At 36.3% G+C, this 19,852-nt stretch overlaps 1 protein-coding gene across 11 annotated transcripts in view; it reads right to left on the bottom strand.

Moving 5' to 3' along the window:
- The window catches only part of TSC22D1 (TSC22 domain family member 1), a 132,913-nt gene that overhangs the window by 28,297 nt on the left and 84,764 nt on the right, over positions 1–19,852 (bottom strand). The window contains exon 1 of one of the 11 annotated variants that reach the window (XM_070239790.1): positions 12,912–13,063. The exons of 9 other annotated variants lie outside the window; for them this stretch is intronic. In XM_070239790.1, the coding sequence (XP_070095891.1) occupies positions 12,912–13,000 (89 nt within the window). In that variant the 5' untranslated portion in view covers positions 13,001–13,063. Of the gene's footprint in view, positions 1–9,501; positions 9,564–12,911; positions 13,064–19,852 lie in introns of those variants that run through there. One more of the 11 variants, XM_005601250.4, reaches the window with a different exon arrangement.

Here is a 19,852-nt window from a genome sequence, read left to right as displayed (position 1 = left end):
GCAGGAGCCCTTTCGTTTATTTATATTTAACAAAACTTAAAAGCAAGCCTTCCACCAGGAGTCTCCCCCAGCTCTGTGCTGCTTTCAGCTTATGCCAGGTTAGCTGCCTCTTGCACCCAGCTTCACCACAGCCCCACCGGCTTAGAGCTCCACGTCCTTCTGTGTTATCTTAGCACCTGCCGCCTCTGCTCTAATTAAAATGTTGCTGGCATTTCACTCCACTTTTTTGGTGTATTTTTAGTATCTACCATGAGAGCTCTCAGCTATATTGAGCAGGTACCAATTTTTTATTCTCTCAGCACTCTGGTTACAAAGCTGCCTAAGTGTTGGGTGGCTGGTCCCACTTCTGTTTTCTCCATAAGCAGTCTTATTTTTTAGCATGCAATTTTGCAAAATGAGAAGGTTTTTAGGAACATGAATATCATAGTATAGAAGAACAGCCTGCACTATTAAGGGAAATTTTACAGTTCTAGGAGAGTGTATAACAGAGGACCGTGACCTAATATGGGAATAGCACGGGCAAAGGTCTAAAGCACAGACAGGAGTACAAGGAGAGTCTCTCAGGTAAAAAGACAGGCTTAGGTAAGCTTTCTCTTTAACTCAAATGCTTTGCTAGACGAGGAAAGCTATATTCACTTCAGATGGCGGAAGCATTCCTTTATCTAATAGGATAGTGGCAGGGATGGGTGGGAGGTGGGGAGGATGTGACAATGATGAGACTGAGGTTGAGAAGCACAACCTTGGCTGAACCTTAGAATCAAGTGGGAAACTTTTCACAAATACAGATACTCAGGCCCATCCTGATTTAATTGGTCTTGTGTGAGTCCTGAGCACTGGTCGTTTAAAAGTTCCCCAGGTGATTTCAATGTGAAGCCTGGGCTAAGCACCCCTAGACCAGAGCAAGACACCAGCCACAATGAAAGGATTGGAGAAGAGGTCTTACGAGGAATTAAAAAAACAAAAAAAAAAACCCCAAAACCTGTTATTACTTATGCATTAAAAACACTTAGAAATTTGTAATTAGTAAATAAGACTCTATCTTCACTTTCCTGAACAAAGTTTACAAGGATATTTCGTAGGGCTGGAAATAAGCAGATCTGGAGTGTGAGGGCCAAGACTAAGGAGCACTGATCTCGACTTCTGGGTGAGCTAGCATGTAGGGCTGGCACCTAAGGGATAGGACTTAGGATCCTCAATTCCACTGGAGGGACAGAGAGGGGAGGAATGGGGATGGGGGAGGCTTGGAGGAATTTCCAGAAGGATTTAGGTAAGCTCTTCAGAAGGAGTTCCTGTCCTAGCACACTGAAACAGTCGCACACGCCATTTATAAACATGGCAATCTTTGGAAGGTCAAAATAAAGGATAAAGATGTACAGAGTGGTTTAGCGGAGGTAGAAAAGCAGGTTGCAACAAAAGTTTACAAACTTGGTGATCAGAGTTATAAGAAGGGATATTTCTAAAATACAGATTCCTGAGCCCAACATCAAACATGAGTTAGAATCTCGAGAGGTAGGAAATGATAAATTAATAACAACAATAGCTGCTACCATTTATTCAGCGTTTGCAATGTGCCAGGCAATCTTCTAAGCATTTTGTATGTATCATCTGATTTAGTTCCTATAACAACCCTAACAGTTAACTGGGACACAGAGAAGCATCTTGCCCATGGTAAAGGGTGGATCCAAGTTTCAAACCTGTAGACCTACATACAGTCTGTGCTCTTAACTATCATGTTCTGCATCCTTTAAAGCACTCTCTCCATTCCAAATAAACCAAGTGATTTCGAGGCTGCTAGTATTTGAGAACCACTGCACTATGGTCTTTCGAAGTCCCTTATAGCCATATCAGTCTATGAAATCAGCCTCCAAATCAACAGTGTCTTCTATTATTGGGCCTCAAATCAAGTAGCAGTATCTCCTTATTATGAGGAATTTACAATACGCTAACTGTACAGAGAGTTTTCCTGGAGAAGAGGGGCTTGTGTCTAAGACCTCTGCCTCCGACAAAAATAGAAATTTTACATGACACACTTTTTTCTTAACTGCACCTAGTAATTTGCTATGTCTTCTCAATTCCTTCCTGATAATATTTCTGACTTTTATTTTTTTCTATTCCTGCTGCCACCACCCTAATCCAGACCCATATCATAAGACTTCCAGATTATTGCCAATATCGCAACTGGTCAATCTGGCTCCAATCTCTATCCAGCTGGAGCTAAGCAAATTCATCCTGCTGCCACACTAATTTTCTTGCCTGTCACCCACTCAGTTACAAGTCCTTTAATGATTATAGACCACGTATAGGATAAAACCCCAATTTTTGGCATGGCATTCAAGGTCTGTAACTAACTGCCCCTAACCCATCTCTAACTTCATTTTTTTTCAATTCAACTATAACATATTTTTAATACAAAATTCCTTCCTCAAAACAAGAATTAAATACATCTTAAAACTACATTTAGGGGCGCCCTGTGGCCAAGTGGTTAAGTTCTCGCACTCCACTTCGGCAGCCCAGGGTTTCGCTGGTTCCGATCCTGGGCGTGGAGATGGCACCACTCATCAAGCCACGCTGAGGCGGCGTCCCGCATACCACAACTAGAAGGACCCACAACTAAAAAAAAATACACAGCTAGGTACCAGGGGGCTTTGGGGAGAAAAAGGAAAAAATTTTTTTTTAAATCTCAAAAAAAAACCCCACTATATTTAAAATGAGAAAAATTCTTAAATTGTGGGCTAATTCTTTAAATCTTTTTAATGAGATTCTAGCTATCTTGGAGTTAAATGTTCAAACTTTGTACCATTTCAAATGAGCTGCTTTAGCTAACAGTTCTTGAACTTTTTAGAGCAGAACGTGTAGGAGGATGTTCTTAACACAGCTAAGCTCTTTGCATCTGATCTTTCAGGTAATCTCCAAGTTGGAGTTAATTTAGTTTCAGAGTGTACAATTACAAAAAAACTGCCCCAAGGCAACAGGGAGGGGTTAGCCTGCTTCTTAAAGCATGAATCTTTTATATAATCTACAAAACTAGTTTGCAAATCTTGAATAAGATTATTTTTATTAAAAACATATAGTACCTTGCCAAGAGGAAAATATAAAATTACAAGCTAGGGAAATGTACCAATATATTTTAGTCATGAAACTTTCACTTCCTCATCTACTCTAAGTTAAAAAAAAAAAAAAAAAAAGTGGTACTACCCAGGAGAAGTGAGAAGAAAGGATCAAGTGTCTATGCTCCAATATCCATTTCGGGTGGAGCTAATTTATCAGTCATTTCCCGTAGCCTCTCTGGAGCTCTTAAAAAAGTTCTCCAATTACCCGAGAAGGGCTGAATGAAAGATGACGGTAAAAACAAAACCCTCCATGAGCTGATGATTACTATGGAGAGTTTCAGGAAAGTGGCAGGAGGTAGAGGAACACTAAAGAGCCAGAGAAACACAGGCTGCTGTTGGAAGCCGTGTCCTTTTCCTCTCCCCTCATCGGCAAAGCTCAACCACGGCTTTCTTAGTGCTTATGTGAAGCTAAATTGGTTCATTCCAAAATTTGATCCAATGAATTCTATATATAATATCTTCTCAAAAATTAGAAAAGTATACAAACAATTAATGAAGGAAAAACAAATCCAGAAGAAATAGCTCTATAGTCCAATCTTTTGTGACAGATTCACAGAACAACTCTAAACCTGGAAGCATATTTTGGGGGTGGGAGCTGGGTGGGGAGGAAAGGTTCTGGCCGGAAAGCAGCACCATAAATGAACAAACTCACAAGTCCAAGAGACTAAAGATTTTACCCAAAGCTTGTTTTGTCACCAATAAAGGCACAAACTGCCTTGGAATAGCTCTCCAATGGCCAGATCAGGAAAATAGAGTCACCAGGGAAATAAATTCATGCCTAGACACATCTTTTATAATCAGTATTATCCCATTCATACAAATTATATACAGAGTCTAAAATATTATTACAGGCAAGATTTCTTAAAGCTGCTCCACAAGTAGTTACATTAGTCTCTAATGTTCCTCATAACTACAGAATCCTATTTCTCATGGACTGGGGTTGCCTTTACCAGCGTGGCCTTTGATTAAGCATTTTTAAGGCCTCATAGTTTATTTTTCTTCCCCCAAACAACCTGCCACAAAGCCGCGTGGGAGAAGGCAAAGTCTGCCTTCAGTTGTTATTTAATTTTGCAGAAAGCAATCATGTTGCACCACACCAGAGTCTGGCACTTGACATCATTCATCCACTTCACTGTAATAGGAAAAATGTAGATAAGGAAAAAGCAAGCTGAGGCAGGCACAGCTTTTAAGAGCACAAGGTCCAGAGCCTCTGCTACGACCAGTCCTCATTCCCTCCACAGACATTTACCTATCGCTTCATCTTAATCACAATCCAATAACTGCTATTCAAATGGCTCACTGATAAAGGCTAAGTTATATTCCTCTGCTTAAGAATTCAGGAAAGCACGGAATTTAGTTTAGAAAGTTTTCCATCAGAAAAGTTAAAATTTAAAAGTTCTGGCATATAAAATGCTTAACAGTTAATCACACGGAAAACTTAAGATAACCAAGGGTTTGCTGTGCATCAAAGCAAAAAGAATCTACAAAAATACAATCCTGCCACCTTGTGGTACTGACTCAAAAGTACTTCACCACTTCATACTTCAAAATAAATTTTGATTTTTAAAAATGTGTTTATTTGAAAAGTATTAATCAAGATAATATAACAGTTATTTCAGAATCTTAAATTACTGAGGCTAATGTTGACTAAAATGTATAGAAATTTATTAAATTGTCAATGTTTGTCTTAATGAAATTGTTTCTAAGGTCAAAACTAAATTCTCTCTTCAAATATAAGATGTAGAAAGGCAACTGTGAGCACTTGAAACTCTCAATAAATTCTTCACATCAATTATGGGTCACACTTTCCCTTCTGGGAGCTAAATAACAACCATCTTAAATAAACAGAAATGCAAAATTTTATGGCCCACTAGATTGCATTGCTTGATCAACTGTATGAAGTAGGAATAAATGAAGTATGGTAAATTTCTACAGTATCTTTGCTACATATATTTTATAAATCTTAAATTATATAGACTTTTCAATGAACCTAAAGAATTATTAAGTTTCTTAACATCAGGTTGACATAAAAAAAGGTTAGTTTTAAAATAGAAGATAAAAATAGAGGACTACTGACATTTTCAGAGCACCATCTGTAACAACTAATTCCTTTCAGAAATTATTAAATGAAGACTAAGTCTCTTTTGAGATATAAAGGATTGGAAGTTTATTCTGTGAAATATGAACAATTAGAGAAAAATCTGATGATGGTAATACCAGGTTGAGCCATATGAGGTTCTAAATACATAGGTCAAAACTGCTAAATATTGCTCAATGTAATAACTAACATTTATCAAGAGCTTCCTATCAATGTGTGCTATGTACTTTACCTGATCTATATCATTTAATAATCCTCATGTTAACCTTGGGGAGGAGGTATCATTATTATCCCCAATTTACCAACAAGGTCAATGGGGCTTAGAGGTCAAATAACCCACCCCAAGTGATAGAGCCTGTCTGCGTCCAGTTTCCAACCACCATATCCAATAGGATAGGTATTTATATAGATAAAAATAGAGTATTTGCTTAAAATGTTTCTGAAAAGATAACTAATTAGATCTTTTGGCTAAATTTTTTTGTATTTCTGTTAATGATGACACTAAACAGTATTTATGTTTCCTTCTACACTACTAAAACTTTCAGGAGAAAGGGCAGAGAGACTGTGGCATTTTTCTCCAGCATCATTTGAGTTTACTTCTTTGATTTAACAAACACTGGTCATCTCTTCCATCTCACAGCCCCACGACTGTGCCTTCTCTTTTTTCATATAAACCAGCATTTTCTACCTTGCATGTTGGTATTGATCTCTCATTGGCTTATCTGACTCCTCTCTCCTCTCTCATCCATTCAACAGTATCTGAGAATCTGCTATGTGTATCAGGTGCTGAGGACAAAATCATGAAAAGCCATAGTCTTTACCCTCCAAAATTTATATTTTAGTAGGAGATTCACAAAGAGACAGTATAACGATAAGTATCTGAAGACAAGTATACAGACAGTATATGGAATTTGAGAAGGCAGCCAATTTTGTTTTGAGGCATCTGGTTTTGTCCATTCTGTCCATCTTCAAAATCGTTCTCCAAATAAGCTCCACATTGAATTGTGCGGCTTTGCTAAGTGTTTATGTTTATAGTATAAACTCTTGTACCACAAAGAGTTGAGATTGGTATTAACAGAAGAAAGCACAAAACAAAAAGTTGTATCAGGAATAATGATTATGCAAATAAACATTTTCACAATCTTTTATTTTTTCTGCCCATAAATTAAAATGTCCAAATAATTTATTAAATGGCTACGAGAAACAAGGATATCAATACTACCTATAATCTCCATAAGTAAACTCAGAAAAACAGATTAAAGAAAATTCCAGAAACAAAGATTTGCAAGCCCATTTGCTTTAAATTCCGTAGTTTTAACTAAGTGCCACCTTTTAAAGCTCTATCATGGCCCTTTCTTTATTCCATTTCCCCTTTCAGCTTTCTTAATAAACAGCTTTCCTTAGTTTTCTCCATAAATGTCTCTAAAATTGAACATAAATTCCTCTAGAAAAATTCCTTCACTCAGACTGGATCTACTATCAGATTTTAAACTGCCAATAAAATATATCAGTTAAATACACACACATACACATATATTGCATACGATTTAAAATTTACATATAATTACATTGTTATGTATTACAATCACACACATGTGATAGATATAATTTTTTTATCCTTCTTTTTTTTTTTTTTTTTTATTTTTTTTTCAAAGATTTTATTTTTTCCTTTTTCTCCTCAAAGCCCCCCCGGTACATAGTTGTGTATTCTTCGTTGTGGGTCCTTCTAGTTGTGGCATGTGGGACGCTGCCTCAGCGTGGTTTGATGAGCAGTGCCATGTCCGCGCCCAGGATTCGAACCAACGAAACACTGGGCCGCCTGCAGCGGAGCGCGCGAACTTAACCACTCGGCCACGGGGCCAGCCCCTTTTTTTATCCTTCTTCCAATGCAATGTAGATGGATTTTTTCTTTAAGGCAGGCTTTTTTTGGTGAGGAAGATTACCAATCTTCCTCTTTTTTTTTTTCCCCCAAAAGCCCCAGAACATGGTTGTCTATCCTAGTTGTAAGTCATTCTAGTTCTTCTATGTGGGACACTGCCACAGCATGGCTGGACAAGAGGCGTGTAGGTCCACACCGAGGATCCAAACTGGTGAACCCATGGCCACTGAAACAGAGCACGCTAACTTACCCACTCAGCCACAGGGCTGGCCCCTGTAGATGGATTTGAAGGAGATTTTTTTCCCCCTTCTAATTTCTTATATCTTCCAAATTTCTTATTCAAGAAATTTCTAATTAAATCTTTAAAGAGAATATATTGCTTTTACAGTGAAAAATTATTTATGCTAATTCATTCAACCAATATTTATTAAGCTTACTTTATATGTACTATGTACATATAAAAAGTACAAAATTGGGAGCTAAAAGACTGGGACCTAAGCTGACTGTTACTTATGGAAGCACAGCTAGTCAACCTGTTGACTTCAATTTCCTCACTTGTAAAATAGGGATAAAAATATTTGCCTTACCTCTCTCACAAGTTATTCCAAAGATCCAAAATGAAACAATACTTGTAAATGCACTGATAAAGTATTAAGTTACTCCTAAAGCCAATAATCAGTGATGTATGATATATTACAAAACCAGTGGGCAAATAAGATTATTTAATTGAGGTGAAATTTATCCAATATATCCAAAATATTTTCAATTAACCATTAATTTCAGTGGAATATTTATTTGTGAACCATAAAATTTATTTGGTTTAACAGAAGTGTGCCATTTTTTTAAATCATCACAAGCTAGTTCTAAAAAAATTTACATCTTAACTCCTGGTTGTCTATTTGTCAACAGCTAAAATTAAGTTATTTCAATGATCTTTGAAAAAACAATCTTTCCATTTGCACCTATATTGCTATAAAAACAAATATTATTTGACCACTGGTAATCAGATATTAAATGATCTCTTAGTTCCCTTACTACTCTAAAATTACATGACTATTTTACTAGAAACTTTACAAATACTTCAGGAACCCATAAACCAAAAGTAAATTAAAATTTTTTTAAAAACTAGGTTCATTATTTCACTAAAAATAATTCAAAACTTTTGCCATCATATACATCATATACAAGGGTTAACTTAGGCAAAAAGCTTATTTCTCCTTCAAGACAAAAATTTTCATTTATGCTAAGCAGAATATTTCTTCTCATTTGCAATTTCAGCTCTAATGTATATCTTTTATTCAAACTGTTCATATTCATGAATCTACAGAATTATATAAGACTTAAAAGTTTATTTATCCATTATCCTTTTGATTCACCTCCCTTTAAATAAAACTAATTCCAATCTATGTCTTTTTATAGTAAGCTAACTACAAAATTCCTATAATTATTTTCTATAATTTTAAGCCAATTAATAGCTTGTTTTGAAACTTAAATGGTTTTAGTTATAATTCTAAATTAATTTTTTTCCTTCCCTGAGGAAGATTAGCCCAGAGCTAACATCTGTGCCAGTCTTCCTCCACTTTATACGTGGGTCGCAACCACAGCATGGCTGATGAGTAGTGTAGGTCTGTGCCCAGGATCTGAACCTGTGAACCTTGCTGCCAAAGCGGAGTGCGTCAAACTTACCCACTTTGCCTTGGGGCTGGCCCCCTAAATTAATGCTTAATTTAAAAAATTAATAGCAACTACTCTACAGTATTTTAAATGTATGTAGAACTATACAATTAGATGAGTACTTTTGCCAGCATTCAAATCAGTTTATTTAAGTATATATATTTTTTTAAACGTGAAGCTAGAATTAACTAGTCCTAAGAAGCATTCACAAAAATTTTGAACATTTCAAAAGAACCACACAACTGATGTTTTACGTATAAATTTAAAGACCTCTATTTTGAAAACATACCAAAGTATAGCTAACATCATCTTCACACATGGATAAATGAAGGTAATATTTTGATAGAAAAGCTCCATATAAAATTCTAAATCATTTACAATTTTAAGCCAGTTCATTATGGCTTCACCTGGGGAATCAAACAAATTAAAAAGCTGTTATGCAACTAAATTTTTAAAGTCAAACTAAAAAAGGGCTTTAAACAATTCATCTCCGTTAACAACTGAAGGAAAAAGTTCCTCCCTTCATCATCTCTCAATAATCCTCCAAGTGGTTTTAAAAATAGCTTTTAAAATGTTCCAACCTGGAGAAACAAAATGAAAAACAAAAATGGCTGAACTGAACCTAATTTCATTTTCCAAGATGGGTATTTAGAAGCCAACTGCCTTTCAAGGTCATTGACAATGTTGAGGCCCACGGAGGACAATTCCTCGCACAATTTGAATTACAGTGAAGTACTCACAGCAGGTCTATCACTAGACTACACACAGAGTTTCATGATACACTCGCCACGGTGGCTCCTGGGGCCTCTCTTCCCACCCAGGCCCAACTGACACTCCCGGTGGAGCAAGCACTGGAGGAAGAAATAGTCCAAAGTTCCATCAGTTCCTCAAGGCAGTTTCTATTTAAAGGGGCAGTGACCCAATTTATTTATGATGACTGCTTCAGAGAAAACAAAAGTACTATGAATATGGTGATTCGCTACATTTTGAGGATTTAAAGGCGGATGGGAGATTTTCTTTAGGTTTTCTTAGCGCCTAACAAGTCTATAACATATGGCCTTCGCTGATCATTTCTCCTTGATCCCCAAATCAGGAGTATCTAGGGGAGGTTTTTCCAACTTTCGAAACTTGTTTATACGTGGGGGGAGAAAAGACAATGAGGGTTCAGGAAGGGAAGGAAGAAGATTTGAGGAAGGAGGGGATAAAGGGATGGAGACAGGATAGGAGGGAGAGAAGGAAGAGAAGGAGGAAGGGAGAAAAAGAGTGAATGAGGGAAGGAAGGAGAGATGGAGGGAAAGGAGGAAACTTCAAGCAGACAGGCAAAGCAAAACTGAAGCAAGCGGATGGCAAGGGCTCAGAGAGAAATGGAGAAACCAGCCGCCTGACAGCTTTTCCCTTCCCAAGAGGCCTCCTGGTACTTCCTGCAATTTATGTCCAAGATTTCTACTCTAGTCCTATAAATATACCATTTTACTGGAGCAGAGATAGGGATGGGGTGGGAAATAAAGAGAAACACGTAGCTCTTCATTTGTTTTTCTCAACAGTCTGCAGCGCTACTCCAGAGGCAGAAGACTGATAAAATCAGCCAAAGGAAAGTGAAAGGAATTGACGTAAATAAAAGCAGGATGGTATAAATTATGAAACAGAAAATGTATCTAATTAGTAAATGTAGACGTTGGATCTTTTAAAAAATAGGTTAAACTTTACAAAATTAAGGAAAATTTGTAATAGAAAAATATATCACAAAAGTCAATAACACAGAACAGATCTTTTATTAATTATAGGATTAAAATGAACAATAACAAATACAGTAGATACCAAAACTTGTAGGATGCAACTAAAATATCACTTAGTGGAAATATACAGACCTTAGAATAAAGAATAAAGACTAGCGGGATAAGGCTTTATCAAGAAAACTGGGGGTAAACCCCAGCAAAATAAATCCAAAGAAAACACAAAAAAGGATAAAAATAAAGATAACAGCAAAAACAATTAAAACAGAAAACAAACATATATTAGAAGATCAACAAAGCCAAAAATTGGCTCTGTGAAAAAGACTACAGAAATAAACCACTGAACCTCCAGTATGATTAAGAAAAGAGAATGCTGAAATAAGCAATATCAGGAAAGAAAAAAAAAAAACCTAATATTCTAACAAAAAATGTTTAAGTCATAAGGATATGGAGTTTTCAAAAATCAGCTGAAATTCAATTGTTGACAGAATATGTGAATTACGTATTACTCAAAATCTATTCAATTTTCTACTTTAACAATTATAAACTATAGCCAAACTATAGAACAAATTGTGTAATTTATTTCTAGGAATATAAGTACAGAAAAAATACATAGTGGTATATTCTTTGTTGTGGGTCCTTTTAGTCATGGCATGTGGGATGCCACCTCAGCGTGGCTTGATGAGCGGTGCCATGTCCAGGATATGAACCAACGAAACACTGGGCTGCCTGCAGTGGAGCACACGAACTTAACCACTCAGCCACGGGGCCAGCCCCAAGAATATTAGTTTTTAATGATTGTATAATCCATATTTCAGTGGCAGTTGCCTCCATCAGCTAGTATGGGGTACCACTCCCTCTTCCAAAAAAGAGTATTTCACATGGGTTTCTGTAACTATGGCATCCGTTGTAATCTTCTCTTCTGGCCACCCACTAAGGCTCTGTCGTGTTCACTGGGCAGGACTGCTTCTGGTGGATTTTGTGGCTGATCCTTCTCTTGGCCATTGCAGGGTCTGGCTGGGCTGGGAGTTTTATTTGTGAAAAGATTTTTCACTATTGATTTAATTTTATTTAATGGCAATATAGGACTCTTCAGATTTTATATTTCTTTGTTTCAGTAAATTATATTTTTCTAACAATTTGTCCATTTACTCTATATCTTTTTAATTATGGTTGTACTCCCTTTTCATTCCTGATATTGTTTATTTCAGCATTCTCTTTTCTTAATCATACTGGAGGTTCAGTGGTTTATTTCTTAAACATAAAGATTTTATTAAGATTAGACTTACCTCGGTTATTGATAAAATAAAAATTTAAGACTATTATATGGATTTTCCTAGATGGAATATATTTAATAGGAACATAGCATCACTGCAAAAAATAAGAATTTTTTTTTTTAAATGCACATTTGTCATACGCAATAATGGCTCCCTTCCATGTTTGCCTGAAATGCACACTTGTACGTTCACTCCTTTTCTTGACACTGATCACTCTTTGGCTGTCAACCTAAGTTCCTTCTTGAAGTGAGCCTTTCCTGAACTCTTGGACCAGGTGAGGTCTCCCTGTCAAATACTCTCATAGATCTAAACACCACTGCTTAGCAGAATTTAATCATCTGCACGATTAAAGGCAAGACAGTCAGGCTCCCGTTACACTCTGTGTATAGGGTCAGGCAATATGCGTGCTTTTCTCAGTGTTGCATCCCCAGAGCCTGACACACTGTCTGGAAGTCAGTGTGTCTGAAGGAGAGAAAAGAGGCGGCCATGGAGAATACGACAAGTATTATTCCTATTTTAAAATAAAGTCCTTATGTAAAACATAAAATAATTTCACCAGATTCCTTGTGAAAGCTAGGATGGAATTAAAAACTTGAACTACTTTTAAATCCTTAAATAGTTAAATCTTTCTTTTTGGAAATGCCAGAAGATTCCAGAAGTTTTAAGTTTGAATACATATTAAAATTTACTAACATTTCAAATGTTTTCCACAGGAAAAATAACACAGAGAGAATAATAGTATTACCACAATTGAACTCCACACACTGTCCTAAGTACTTTATACATATATTATCTCATGTAATCCCCATAATAAGTCTATTTTACTATTTCATAGGCAGGAGAACTGAGGCACAGAAAGACTAAGAAATGTGCCCAAGTTCATAGGCATATGAGAATAACTTTTTGAGCCAGGCTCGGAATCTGGCAGCCTGCCACCGGAATGTAAATGCTCTACTGCCCCTACAAAGAACAAATATGACAGCTCAAAATTTGGTAAAAAGTAAAATAATAGAGTACTCAAATCTTTTCTCCATTTTTAATGCACAGAAATTCTTTACATAATTAAAATAAGGCAGTAAGCAAATTTATAACACAATCCAACACATAAGCCAGCATCAACTTATTTATGGAAATACTCACACTTGGTTTGTTTCCCACACTCTACCACAGTATCTAGTCTTTCCTGCTACGCACACCAGCCAGAAAGAGAGCCCAGGGTGCCCACACATGGACACTGATACTCTATCTAAACAGCGCCAGGCAGGGCCTCCAGCAGTGAACTAATAGCAATGAGATTAATGAATATGTGCTATGCGTGTATATAAATACAAACACACACACGTGCTGTGTGTGTGTGTGTGCAGAGACTTTCAGTCAGGCCCTCCATCACCAAAGATTAAAGCCTTGTGAATATGACTGAAAGAGAAGAAAGTAAGCCCTCTTGCTTTGCCCCAGACGGCTCCATGAGCAGATACGATGAAAATAAACTACACAAGACTCACTGATTCCAGAAAACACCAGAACTAGATGAACCATAAAGGAATGGGAAGTGCATCTAGGTATCCAGAATCAGCCACCCTAACCTTCAGTACATATTCTAGAAACTCAAGGAAGGACGACTAATTATGAACAGTTGAAAAAGTCTTCAAAATCCACTATACCAAAGAAACAGATCTTGTTTGAGAATTACTGACCCTTGTTAGCATACAATTCTTAGAACTTGATTATCTGGCTGCCTGGGCCTCAGGAGATAAAAAGCAACCAAATGAAAAGGGCACGCTATTAGGCTGCCCACAGTCTCAAGAAGAGAGAGCTTTCAGCCTAACAAGACAGAAAATTTAAGCAGCAGCCACCATACAAGACAACTCATCACTCTGATGCTGAACCTGAGTTGTCATCAAACCATAATCATCTCAGAAGGTTAAAATAAGGTTAGGACGTTAAAATAAGAAGAGGTATCCAAAAGTTTAAGCTTCGATTATCTGAATATTTCTCTTACGTAAATACTAAAACCACTGGAAAACCTCCATAAATAAGTTGTTACCATTTAGAATTTGGAACTCACCATGCTCTCCAATGCTATTTGTTTAGGATTGAAAAGGTAAAAGTCTGCCACTCTAGGCTGGCCTTGCAAAGATCACTGTACAATGGGAACCACTTATTTCAAAAATGACAAGAAATGGAAGGCACAGCTATGCATTTAACAAAAATGTAACTTATTAAACCATCATTTGAGAGCATCCAATGAACAAAAATAATACTGACAAATATTCTTAAATAAGAAAAGTTGGATTAATAACGTAAGACTGATAGGAAGGAAGTTTGGGCTTCATTTTAAAAAACTGAAGGGATTAGAAGTGTACAGGTTCAAAAACGTATCAATGGCATACAAAAAACTTTCTTTTAAATTGAGAAACTGTAAAAGAAAAGGATCTTAAAGCATTTCACTTTAATATAACATTAATTTAACATTCAGCAATATAACATTTTTTTTTAAATTAAGACTAGAAAATCTATTGTCTTATAGTGCTTTGGTGGTTTTTAGTACAATAGGGTGATGCTATTAATTCCTTGGGACCTAGGGATTGCTGATAAATTTATTCCTACATAAAAAAAATTAGCTGGCATTTACTACTACATAAAAATTATGATAGGTACTGGGGACATAAAGATTCTAGTGAAAGAAACAGACATTAATCAAACAGTTACAATATAATGGAGTAAATTCCGTCATGGATGAGAGACATTCATAAGGTAGTGATCCCAGGACTGGCTGGCTATTTCAGATAAGGGAGAAGCAGAGTTTCAGATGATTCAGGGATGTGTGCTTATCATACAGAGTACATCTTGCTGCTGTTAACTGTGGCAGAATACAGGAGGAGCAGGGTGTTGGAAAGGAGTGATAAACAAGGAGCCCAGTTTGGATGGGACATGAAAGCAGATATGTTCACAGGGCAATTGAGGACACTCAAGGGCAGCTCCAGAATTTCTATACAGTAGTTTTTTCAGGGGCAGAAAGGGTTAAGAGACACTTCCTGAGGCTGAGTTTCCAAACATATGACTTTTACATAAGTTGTTGTGGTTTTTGGTTGTTTTACATAGATTTTACATTTACTCAGGGAAGCTCTAGCGTGGTAACAGATGATGGAGATTCTAGGGGGCTACAGCTCTGGTCCTCCTCCTTCCACTACCAGTGGAAAAACATGGGATCCATAGGTAAAACTCAATTGGAGGCACCCACTCATCAGCATATGGGTGGGGTTCCTGGAATGCAAAGAAAACCTATAGAGTAAAGGGAGAGCCAATGACAGAACCTAAAGAAACACCAACATTTAAGAGGACTGGGGAGGGGAAAAAAACAAACAGTAAATGAGACTAAAAAGAAGGTCAAGAGAGAGAAGGAGAAGCAGAGATTGGTGTGCTAAAGTCGAGGGAGGAGAATGTCAGGAGGTAACAGGCAACAATGCTGAAGGCAGGCCAAATGACCTAAGGACTGAAAAGTGCTCCCGAGACGTGAGACTTCACAGTTCAGAAGTCATTGGTGATCTCTGCAAAAGAACAATTTCAGAAGCTTGGGTGGCAGAGCAGTGAGGAAGAGGGAACAGCCGCACCACAGCCCCGTGGATGAACGGGGAGTGAGGAAGACAGGGGGCTGGGGTGGGGCCAGGGGCTTGCTGGGTCACACAAGTAGAGAGGAAAAGATTAAAGATAACAAGAGATGACTATCCTGAAGAAGCAAAGTCTCAGAGGACACAGGAGAGAATTAGTTATTTATAATTGTACACAGAAATTTAAATTAGTGTGATAAGAACACTAGTCTCAGTATGATAACTGAGATGCAGAGGCTTTCCTTCCTTTGCTCACGTATTTGTGAGTGTCTAACATGCTCAGAATAACACTTGGTGTTGATCATTTACCACCTCACCCCCACCTTGAGGGCTGGATACATCCACAGCCTTGGTCTATGATGCTGGTAAAAAACATGCAATCAATAAATATTTCTAATAATCCATGAATGGATTTGATCCTCTTTATGTCTTCCTGGAATGCCCAAGGGGCTACAACTACCCAAATAATAGTAATAATAATAAAGTTGGTGGGGCGAAGGTAAGCTGGGTACTGTGTAAAAAGTATTCCTCCTTTGAACTCCTAAAAAACATTTTCTGTATAATTTATTTAATAATCACATACAAATATTACTGCATTATTCAAATTAAAAAGAAAACCTTCACATATTTATATCCCATCTCCTCAATTATACTCCTTGAGGATGTTATAATTTCTTTGTATCCTTCTCAAATTCCAAAAGTCTTTCAAACCCAAAGGGTGCCTAGCATCTTTTTATTTTAGTATAAGTAACATAAAGCAAAATTACAGAAATATGTGCATGCTGGTAAACTTGTAGTATGATGTTACTGAAAGAGAATTAACATGTATGTTCTGTTAGTCTACCAAGTGCCAAGAACAATGACTCTATACATACCTTAGATCACTTAACCCTCAAAACAACCCATTTCAGATGAAGAGCCGAGCGTTAGAGAGGGTAAATCACTTGCTGCAAGTTACACCGCTAGTAACTGTCAGATCCAGGACTGGAGACCCAGAAGGCCTTGTTCTCTCCATCCTACCGTACATCCCCTACTCTAAATGATGCACAGAAAAAAACAGCAAACATCCCGAGCACTTCTATCCTTAACATACAGGTGGTCCCTTAGCAGCACATATATTCTTAAGCTACACATTTTATTCAAACATTATAGGTTTAAAAAAGGTATTAGTTACTAAGATTAAAAATACATTTATGGAAACATTATACTCACTTTGAATATACAGTGAGAAAATATTAATAATGACAGTAATGGTAGCAACTAACATTTATTGAGTGCTTACTATGTGCCAGAACCTATGCTAAGTGCTTCAGAGGGAATATTTTATTTACGCTTTACAATAACCCCAAGAGGGAGGGACTATCATTATTATTCCCATTTACAGATGAGAAAACTGGGGCTCAGAGAAGTTAAGGTTAATGATGTCAAAATCACAGGTGGAACAAGTGGTAATGCCAATATTTAAAGCCAGAGAGTCCCGGGCTCATGCTCTTCATCAGTGCACGATATGAACCCGTTTTTGCAATGTCCTTCCCATTAACGAATTAAACTCCAAGAAAATCACTGTATTATTTAGACATAGGATTTCCTCTAAATTACAAATACACTGAAAACCATGCTGTGTAGATCTGGACATTCAACTAATTAAATAACCAGCAGTATATTGAAGGAGTTTTCCATAAATAGTCTTCCAACTACAAATGGGAGTTTAATGTAAGTCCCAATTTTAATCCACCAGTCTTTTTATAACAATAGTCAATCATCAGCAAATTTTAAAACAAGGACGCTACATAGGAAGGTAGCATAATCAGCCAGCTTCACTTCAAAATCCTGAACTGTCAAGAGTATTGTGGGAAATTTGCCACTGCTACTCCAAAAACTGGCCAACTCTGAAGATGGGCTAGATAGGAAATCATTTGATTATCCCAAAACACCTAGATTCTACAGAGTGATCAATACCCACAGTGAGAATACCCACAGTAATACGCAGGACTTGGGAATACGGCGCTGGGAAAAACGCAGATATACACAAAGAAGTGATTATTCTTACTCAACAGTAGATGGCGCTAACACAACATAGCCTATTAAAAAAATAGCTGTCCAAACCCTCCTGGAACATTTTTACATACACAATCCAGCCTATCTTAAATTAAGTATAATTGTATTTATATAAGATTCTATACAATTTCTAAGCTAAATTTTTAGAACTGAACACATAGGCATCTTACACATAAATCTGGGCCATATATTTTTCAATGTATTAAATACAGAATAAAAAGTTATAAAATTTGTTAATATAATAGACATACCGACACAAAGTTTGAAAATTGAAAAAACAGTGAGAACACGTAAAAGAAACTCAAAAATAGTGTCTGAATGTTTTGAGTTAGAGTAGCCTGAGAGTTTGAAATTATTTCCTCAGTCAATTTTGTGAATGTCCAAACATCCCTCTAAAATCTCTAGTGTTTACAGTAATCGGATTTTCATTTCTTTCTATGAAATCCATTAAGACTACGTAGAATATACTGATTTCCTATTGAAAAGCAAGGGAACACAGTAGTTCCTCCTTCCCAGTTTTTTATACTTTATAAAAATGTATACTTTTTTATACATTATAAATAATAGGGCCAACTCAGAGATAATGTTTCTGAATGTTGGGCTTACAAGTAAGTGATAAGTTATTTAAACAGTCTGGTAGGAGAAAAATGCAGTTAGTTATTATTATTACTTGTCATGTCAGTCTAGGATGAGAGTTGGGGTAGGGGAAGGCAGGGAGTGACAGAAATTATTATAAGTACAAATGATACCCATGATAAACGTATTTAATGATTTGTGGCATAAGATAACTATCTCAAATCCTAGAAGTAAATCTAATTATACACCTTTGATGCAACACAAAGTAATGGTACAGCAATATTATTAGTTGAGGTGCGCTTTCACACGTCTAACATCAAGCTACACAGGTAGTTATCCAGTCTACCTGTTGATCTGAAAAAAGAGGACTGCTTACCTTAGGATATCTTAACTTAAATGAGACTAGAATTGTAGAAAATACATAGCGTTTTTGTTTGGACTCCTAGTCCCAACATATATATATACTATGATACCTCAGCAGGTCACTTAAATAACTTTCAAACTCAATTTCTTCAATTTTAACGTGGGATTGTAGTGAGAAAAAATAAAAAATATGTAGAGTATATAGCATGAGTGATACATAAAGATTCAATGAATGTTGGACTCCATCTCCTTCCTTTTATCATATTATAGAAGTAGTAAGGAGCAAATAATAGTGAAATCCACTTAATCAAAGCAATAGTTAGAAAATAAGATTTTAAAAGACTGAAATGTTTGTCCTCTTATCACCAAGTGCTAATAAAGTATGAGTACCTGAAAAATGGGTGCTTAGTATAAGCAAATAAAACTCAAGGTCATAAACAATAATAGTATAAATAGTGACTCTAGCTACAAACCTGAGGGCGTTCACCACACACGTGTATGGAGATTTCCTTTAATCATATTTCAACCTTTAAATGTACAGCAATTCTGCCAGTAACTTAATGCAGACTTTGTACAAGGTTGTTAAGAGGCTTCTTAGTAAGATTATTTTTATTAAGCCCACATAAGAAACGTTAGACTGCTGATTATACTTTTCATTAGAAAGACATTTCAAAAACGTCCTGCTGTTGTAGAAAGAATAGATGACTAGAACAATTTTCAACCTAGAATTGGGTACCCAGAGTTTTCAAGAACTAGAGTAAAATAAAGACATTTTCAGATAAATATAAAATAAAAGTTTACTGCCATTTAACATTCACTAAAGGAACTTCCAAAAAATATGCTTTGGGGAGAAGAAAAATGCACCTGTAAAAAGGTCTGAGTTACAAGAAGAAATATAAGCAAAGAAGCTGGTAAACATGTAGGTAAAGCCAAACGCTGTCTTTAAAAAATAATGTCAAATTTGTGGAACTATTAAAAAATGAAGTAAAAATTATCAACAATATAAATTGTGAGGAATGGGGAAGGTGGTAATTCGTGTTAAAATGTGGTAAGGTTTTATCTTTTTTTCTAGAGGAAGTGGGTTTTAAGACATTGATCAAGTTTAGATTTTGTTAATTATACAAAGGGTACAAGCTACAAGAAAATAAGTAGACTGTATAACCCTCAAAGGGGAAAAACCCAGAACTCTCTCCCCTACAAATGAAAATCCTCTAATATAGATTATTTACAAGAGAGACACTAAAATATATGGGCATGGAAATGCTAAAAGATGGAAAGTAGAAAAAATGATATCATTGGCAATACCAACTGAAGAAAGCTGTAATAACCTTTGTTAAAATAAGACAAAATAGATCTAAGCAGAAAGCATCATTAGGGTTAAAGAGAGTCACGACATAACACCTTCAGTTCACCAGGAATACATAGGAATTCTAAACTTGTATGCACCGAATACATATGAATATATAAAGTAAAATT

This window comes from Equus caballus, chromosome 17 (assembly GCF_041296265.1).
Source record: "Equus caballus isolate H_3958 breed thoroughbred chromosome 17, TB-T2T, whole genome shotgun sequence".
NCBI lineage: Eukaryota > Metazoa > Chordata > Mammalia > Perissodactyla > Equidae > Equus > Equus caballus.
This window is presented reverse-complemented; position numbering and strand designations above follow the sequence as displayed.